The sequence below is a fragment of the Bison bison genome, unplaced genomic scaffold (assembly GCF_000754665.1).
Source record: "Bison bison bison isolate TAMUID 2011002044 unplaced genomic scaffold, Bison_UMD1.0 scf7180017864452, whole genome shotgun sequence".
Taxonomy (NCBI): domain Eukaryota; kingdom Metazoa; phylum Chordata; class Mammalia; order Artiodactyla; family Bovidae; genus Bison; species Bison bison.
The window spans coordinates 11,628,847-11,637,216 of record NW_011495014.1 but is presented as its reverse complement, the minus strand read 5'-3'; the positions used below and the strand labels follow the sequence as shown (position 1 = coordinate 11,637,216).

The window sequence follows — 8,370 nt, the reverse complement described above, 5'->3', positions numbered from 1 at the left end:
CCCCGCCCCCGTCCCTGGGATTCTCCAGGCAAGAACACTGGAGTGGGTTGCCATTTCCTTCTCCAATGCATGAAAGTAGAAAGTGAAAGTGAAGTTGCTCAGTCGTGTCCGACTCTTCGCGACCCCATGGACTGCAGCCCACCAGGCTCCTCCATCCATGGGATTTTCCAGGCAAGAGTACTGGAGTGGGGTGCCATCGCCTTCTCCGAAGGGCAGGAATAGATGACATTAAAACCATGGTTTCTAAACCAACCCTGTCCCCTGCTACAGTGCTGAATTGCGAGTGATTAGGACTATTCTTCTCAGATTCCAAAATAAACAAAATGTACTTTGTCCAAATTAATGAGCTAAAAAATTTTGTGTTCTTTTCTCTTTGACAAAAAGATCTGAACCCAAGGTTAGTGAAATAAAAATCTTGGGCAAAACAACAGCGACAAAAACAGGCAGGCAAACCAATCCAACTTCTTGTGTGTTCCTCGCTGAGACAAAATGTTACAGTGATGAAGCTGACGGGGAGATTTATTCAGTTTCCCAGGTTGAGGCTCTAGAACCCCTCATTTACGCAACAAAAGAGCACTCTGTGTCCATGACTCCGGATTTTATTTTGGATTGTTTGGGGAGGGAAAACACAACTGCTCTAAAGAGGAACACCATGTGCTCTTGGAGACATTCAATTACTTGCCTGTAAGTAACTTACAGAATATTCTACAACTCTCACTGGTTTTCACATAAAGCATTGTTTAATGGCAGTCAACCTATTTCTTTTGTTGGAACAGGCTCTATCATGCTGTCTTATGGCTTAATATGATTCTTGCAGGCTTCCAGGAATTGTCCCCAGTGCTATGTCTAGAGAGCAATAGAAAAATAGCTTTTTTTTGATGTGACTATTTTTTTTTTTTTCATTTTAGAGCCACCAAAACACATTATGGATAGCAAATAACTTTAAAAAAAATTCTCTGCCTCTCCCCCACAAAGTTATTAGTACCAACTACAGATACAGGGGAAAAAGAAATCAGAAACAGTGAGATGGACATGGAGTGGGTATTTTTGTCATTGCAATAAAATGGAGCACCGAGGCATGTAATAAAAAAACAACTGTGTCTGACCAGCACCACTGATCCCCCAGAGCCCCTTTTGGATTCAAAAATACTCAGGGTTTGCCTCCTTCAAAGTATCTGGCTGCCTAATACGTAATTTTGGAGAAGGAAATGGCACCCCGCTCCAGTATTCTTGCCTGGAGAATCCTGTGGACAGGCGAGCCTGGTGCGTTGCAGTCCATGGGGTCGCACAGAGTCAGACATGACTGAAGCAACTTAGCATGCATGCATGCATTGGAGAAGGGAATGGCAACCCACTTCAGTGTTCTTGCCTGGAGAATTCCAGGGACAGAGGAGCCTGGTGGGCTGCCATCTATGGAGTTGCACAGAGTTGGACACGACTGAAGTGACTTAGCGGCAGCTGCAGCAGCAGCAATATGTAATTTTAGGAGTACTTACAGTTTCTCTGGCCCCCAAATAGTCACCTTGTCAGTTTTCATAGTTTTAAGATTCCATTAATGAGGTTTTTATCTTTGAGGTTCTTTTTTTTAAAGATTTATTTATCTATTTATTTTTGGCTGTTCTGGGACTTTGGTTATATGAGGCCTTTTCTCTAGTTGTTCCAGTCACATCTACTGTCTAGTTGCAGTGTGTGGGCCTCTTACTGTGGCTTCTCTTGTTGTGGAGCACCAGATCTAGGGTGCACAGACTTCAGCAGTTGCAGTGCGCGGGTTCAGTAGTTGTAGCTCCTCGGCTTTAGAGCATAGTCTCAATAATTGTGGCCCACAGGCTTAGTTGCTCCGAGGCATATGGAATCTTCCAGAAGCGAAGATTAAACCCATGTCTCCTACACTGGCAGGCGGATTCTCAACCACTGGACCACCAGGGAAGCCCCTTCTTTGAGGTTCTGAAGTATGGCATGTTCTCATAATGATATTTCTGAAACCCATAAACGTTCAACCACCATCTAAACTTTCTGCACGTCTTAGAGGCAATGTCTTCTCAAGAGTGAGTTCTTTGAGGGGTCTCCTCAATCTCCAGAGGCATCTAGATCAGTGCTCTCCAATCTTGATGTACACATTAATCACCTGGAAATCTTGTTAACATACAGTTTCTGATTCAATAGGTCTGGTGTTGGGTCCAAGATTTCTATATTCATAATAAGTTTTATGATGCAATTGTCTCTGAGTCACAGACCACTCTTGGAGTAGCAAGCTTCTAGATTCTTCCCAAGGTCTCCCAGATTGGGGCTCAGGATCAGGGCTCAGTAAGCTTTTATTGTAAAAGTTCAAATTATAAATATTTTAAGTTTTGTGGGCTACTGGATCTCCATAGGAACCATTCAAGTCTGCCATATAGCAAGAAAATATCCATAGACAGAATGGAAGTGAATGATTCTATATGACTCCATCGACTGTAGCCCACCAGGATTCTCTGTCCATGGGATTCTCCAGGCAAGAACACTGGAGTGGGTTGCCATGCCCTCGAACAAGGGATCTTCCCAACCCAGAGACTGAACCCAGGTCTCCTGTATTGCAGGCAGACTCTTTACCATCTGAGCCACAAGGGAAGGTAAACAGGGATAACTGTTCCAATAAAGCTTTATCTACAAAAACAGGCAGCAAACCAGCTGACCCATTGGCCATGGTTTCCAGACCCCTGCTCTACTCATACCTAATCAAGGGAAAGAAAAATGTGTTTAGAATGCAACCAAGAGAGCAACCAGAGAGCAACCAGAGAGCAAAAGTTTGGGTTTGAATATCCTCACAGGAAGATCCTGGAAGAGGAAATAGCAACCCATTCCAGCATTCTTGCCTGGATAATCAGACAGAAGAGCCTGGGGGGCTACAGTCCACGAGGTTGAAAAAAGTCAGACACAACTGAGCACAAACACGTGCGCAATAGAAAATTTAGAATTCCTTTCAGAAACCTAGCCCGGTGCCCTAAATGGATAGGACCTGAGAAGTGGATGTGAAAGAAAACCTAGCCACCTATAATTTCACAGTTGTACCTAAAATTTGCCTTGTGCTCAGTCTGTTTTCCCTAGTGTAGTATGGGACCTAAGTGTGGGAAAGGAACAAGGCAAGTTTACATCTTGTGAGCTCAGGCTTCAACCACCAGTCTTTTCTTGATACAGATGAAATGACACTTAAAATTTTTTTGGAAGCCAGAAAGAGAAAAGACATTCCTGATGTGCGCTGAGGTCCATTGGACCTCACCTCACAGTGACAGATGGTCCTGCTCTTTGTTTCGCTGAATATTAAACTGCCATTCCATACTTAAGAGCCCAGATGTGTTGATACTCTCGTAGGCATTCTCATATACCCAAATTCCCTCATTTACTCATCAAATATTTACTGAGCATCTATTTTGTAACTGGGATAGCTGTAACTTCTGGGGAAAACATGAGCAAAACAGACATGTTCCCCACCATAGGGTTTTCGGTATAGTGGTGGCTTTAGACAAGTATATACATAATCGAGCTCCAATGTGCTAAGAACCATGAGGCCAAGAATACTGGTTCTCCAAGTGATAGCAAGACAGACATGTAACTGAACTAAGCTGCAACCTGAAGAATGAGCAGTGTTGAAAGAAAATGAAAAGTGGCCCAGAAGAAAAGTGTGGGCAATAGTCTGGAAACAAAAGAAAAAATGTGTCAGGAAACTGGAAAGACATTTAGTTAGCCTGAGACAAAAAACTGAACTAGAAAATGATGAGAGGTAAGACTAGTGAAGTTATGACCAACCTAGATAGCATATTCAAAAGCAGAAACATTACTTTGTGTACAAAGGTCCATCTAGTCCAGGCTATGGCTTTTCCAGTAGTCATGTATGGATGTGAGAGTTGGACTGTGAAGAAAGCTGAGCACTGAAGAATTGATGCTTTTGAACTGTGGTGTTGGAGAAGACTCTTGAGAGTCCCTTGGACTGCAAGGAGATCCAACCAGTCCATTCTGAAGGAGATCAGTCCTGGGTGTTCATTGGAAGGACTGATGCTGAGCCTGAAACTCCAATACTTTGGCCACCTCATGCGAAGAGTTGAGTCATTGGAAAAGACCCTGATGCTGGGAGGGATTGGGGCAGGAGAAGAAGGGAACAACAGAGGATGAGATGGCTGGATGGCATCACCGACTCAATGGACATGAGTTTGAGTGAACTCCAGGAGTTGGTGATGGACAGGGAGGCCTGGTGTGCTGCAATTCATGGGGTCGCAAAGAGTCGGACACGACTGAGCGACTGAACTGAACTGAACTGAATAAGCTGTAAGTTCCATGAGACCAAAGTTACGACTTGCTATTTTTTGTAGCTCCCACAGCATTGGGCAAAATTATCATCTGGTCCCATCACTTCATGGGAAATAGATGGGGAAACAGTGGAAACAGTGTCAGACTTTATTTTTGGGGGCTCCAAAATCACTGCAGATGGTGACTGCAGTCATGAAATTAAAAGACGCTTACTCCTTGGAAGGGAAGTTATGACCAACCTAGATAGCATATTGAAAAGCAGAGACATTACTTTGCCAACAAAGGTCCGTCTAGTCAAGGCTATGGTTTTTCCAGTGGTCATGTATGGATGTGAGAGTTGTACTGAGGATGAGATGGCTGGATGGCATCACCAACTCGATGGACGTGAGTTTGGGTGAACTCCAGGAGTTGGTGATGGACAGGGAGGCCTGGCGTGCTGAGATTCACGGGGTCGCAGAGTCGGACACGACTGAGCAACTGAACTGAACTGAAGACTAGAGAGGTATGCAAAACCCAAACAATGAAAAGTCTTATAAATAGGATGAACTTAAAATCTATTAGCCAACCAGAACACATCTGTGAGTGAAAGAGGGGCTTGTTAGTAATTATGCTGAAATAGCAGGCTAAAACAGACTATTCCAGGAACTTGGAACTTAGGGTCAGCCTACTTATAAACCATATGAAGGAGACAGGTGTGTATACAGAAGTAATGAGAAGCTGTTAAATATTTAGGGTAAGTGGTAACCAGATTTGTGTCTTAAAACAATCTCCTGGCTGCATTATAGCAAGGAGAGTGGGGTCTGGCTTTCAAAGTTATTGAAGTAATTTTAATGCACCCATACTTTAGGAGAATATTCTAAGTTTCCAGAGATTCAATCCTGACTGAGAGAGAGCTGCTGCTGCTGCTGCTGCTAAGTCGCTTCAGTCATGTCCGACTCTTTGCGACCCCATGCACTGCAGCCTACCAGGCTCCTCTGTCCATGGGATTTTCCAGGCAAGAGTACTGGAGTGGGATGCCATCACCTTCTCCGGAAAGAGAGCTACCACTTTGTAAAGATCAGTCCTGACACTCAGGCACAGCAATCTCCAACAGACTTGTATTTCAGTCCCATTTTTGCTAATTACTAACAATGGATGTGAGAGTTGGACTGTGAAGAAGGCTGAGCGCTGAAGAATTGATGCTTTTGAACTGTGGTGTTGGAGAAGACTCTTGAGAGTCCCTTGGACTGCAAGGAGATCCAACCAGTCCATTCTGAAGGAGATCAGCCCTGGGAGTTCTTTGGAGGGAATGATGCTGAAGCTGAAACTCCAGTACTTTGGCCACCTCATGCAAAGAGTTGACTCATTGGAAAAGATTCTGATGCTGGGAGGGATTGGGGGCAGGAGGAGAAGGGGAAGACAGAGGATGAGATGGCTGGATGGCATCATTGACTGGATGGACGTGAGTCTGAATGAACTCCGGGATTTGGCGATGGACAGGGAGGCCTGGCGTGCTGCAATTCATGGGGTCGCAAAGAGTCGGACACGACTGAGCGACTGAACTGAACTGAACTGAACAATGGTATGCATTCATCAATTATATTCAGATGTGTGGGGTTTTTTCTTCAATCGCCATGCAATTCTCAGACACCAGCTGAGTGCCCTACAATTCAACTCAATTCTGACATTGTCTACTGGAGATAGCATCAAATCCCACAAGTTAAGGGCTCAGTCCCACAAGACTCCCAGCCCCCATCCCCCATCTTGAAATGCCAATATTAAATCCAGGTTGTCATCTGTACTTCTGACCCACTGCCTGTGGATTGGTGGTTCTAATGACCATTTCCGTGGGTTTGATTCTACAGTGGCTCACAGTACTCAGATAAACACTTTACTCACTAGATTATTGGCTTATTATAAAAAGATACACATCAAGACAACCATGTGGAAGACAAGATAAAACGCAAGTGGGGAGAAATTCTGTGCTCTCTCTGGGTCTGCATCTTCCCCAGTTCAGAAGCTCTCCAAACCTGTGCTTTTGGGTTTTTATGGACACTACATTACATAGGCATGGTTGATTGGTGATTGAACTCATTCTCCAGCCCCTCTCTTCTTTGAGGTGACAGAACATGTGTGGGTATGGGGAAAGGAAAGTGAAGTCGCTCAGTCGTGTCCAATTCTTTGCAACCCCATGGACTGTAGCATACCAGGCTCCTCTGTCCAATGGGATTTTCCAGGCAAGGGTACTGGAGTGGATTGCCATTTCCTTCTCCAGTGGGTATGGGGAAGGGGACTGAAATTTCCAACCTTCTAACTCCACTGGCAACCTGCCCCATCCCCAGGTGCTTTCCAAAAGTCACTCATCCACATAACAAAAGCCACTTTTATTGCTCTCATCACAGGAAATTCTAAAGATTTTAGGAGTTTTGTATCAGGAACAGGGATGAATATCAAATATATATTTCTTATTATAAGTCACAAAGTAACATTGGTTGTGCATGACCTCAAGAAAGTTGGTTAACTTAATTGGGCCGTTTGTAAAATGGGTAAAATAGCAACTATCTTCTACAATTGTGTGAACATTAGAAATTGTCCATATACAGTGATTAACACAAAGACAATATATAATATGATGGAAACAGCAGTTGCAGGAGTAGCAATACTTGTAGGAGTACTGGTAGTGTAGATACTGCAACTAGTATAATAATAATAGGAGTGGTAGTAGCTGTAAAAGTAGTAATAGCAGTAGAATTAGAAATAGTAGTGAAGAATTAGAAAGAGGTACCTGAGTAACAGAGAACACTGGAATCTGGGGGAGTGGGCTTCATAAGGAAAAAGTAATACTGGGATCAAAGAGCAAGGTAACTGACCTACTTATTTGTCAGTAGTGTCAAAGATGTGGTTGATTGACAGCTCATTAAAGTTGACATATGGTCTTGTCCCATCTGCCCTTTTCATGGTGCTCAGCTAAGAGCCCTGTTTACAGTGAATGCTTGGTAAACGTGCCTGTTGAATTCAACTAAACTAAATTTGCCCTTGGAAAACCACAATTTGACTTCTGCACCAGCATTTCTGGAAGTGGAGCCAAGGTAGGGCAGCTAGAATATCACTGGCTTTCTGATGTCCTACAGTTCAGTTAAGAACGGCAATCCCGTAGGCTCAGCGGGGTGGTTCACAGATGTGTTTTATTTCCAACTTTACTTGAAGAACTGGAAGATGCAGCACCACTGAACCAGCCCAGGATTAGGTACTTTGGGAAAAACTAGCAGCTGCCTCACTTTATGGTATATTTACATTCCTCACCACCTGGTTCCAGCCTTACCGTCAGGGGCTTCTAAACTCAGGTGCCTAGAGGAAACAGGAAGGTACAGAGAGGAGCAAAGCAAGCCAAAATGGGACCTCAGTGCCTTGCAGACTGGAGGATCAGTGCTCCACCCAAATCTGGCTGCTTACACTCAGATCCAGTCAATTAACATCATTTGAGAATAAAGGCCCAGAGTTTCAGTATTCTGTTTTCCAAGAGAAGTTTACAATCCAAATTTTATATTGAAATTTCCACATTTTTCTCATTACTTATTTGCTACTACCACCAAGAGCTGCATCTGTGGCCACTCCACCCGGGTCTACACCCAGGCTTCGCGGCTCCCTGCTGCTTCCTCCTACCCCTGGAGTCACCGCATAGCCCTGGGGCTTTCCTGCTGCGGTGGCGGCGGTGGGAGGGGCACACACAGGGTCTGTGCACGCACGCAGCTGCAGCGCAAGGACGCCGCATGCGCCCTCCCGACCGTGTTCTGCTCTCTCGACTGCCAGCAAAGGCAGGTATGGGCCGCAGGCTCCAGCTTCATCCATTTTCGGGGCGACTTGACTCAGCAGGTGAGTTGTTACACACTGCCCAGAGGGTGGGATTGGGTCCCAGTTTGCTGGGGGAGAAGCCGTGAGGGTCAGCTCTGAGGTGGCTCAGTTCAGTTCAGTTCAGTCTCTCAGTCGTGTCCGACTCTTTGCGACCCCATGAATCACAGCACGCCAGGCCTCCCTGTCCATCACCAACTCCCGGAGTTCACTCAAACTCACGTCCATCCAGTCGGTGATGCCATCCAGCCATCTCGTCCT

At 44.9% G+C, this 8,370-nt stretch overlaps 1 protein-coding gene across 1 annotated transcript in view; it reads right to left on the bottom strand.

The window, feature by feature from the left end:
* The window catches only part of LOC105002429 (activin receptor type-1C-like), a gene marked incomplete at its 3' end in the record, with an annotated part of 92,707 nt that extends 84,598 nt beyond the window's left edge, over positions 1–8,109 (bottom strand). The window contains exon 1 of the mRNA XM_010859028.1: positions 7,848–8,109. Within this exon, the coding sequence (XP_010857330.1) occupies positions 7,848–8,109 (262 nt within the window). The remainder of the gene's footprint in view (positions 1–7,847) is intronic.
* Positions 8,110–8,370: the final 261 nt, after the last annotated feature.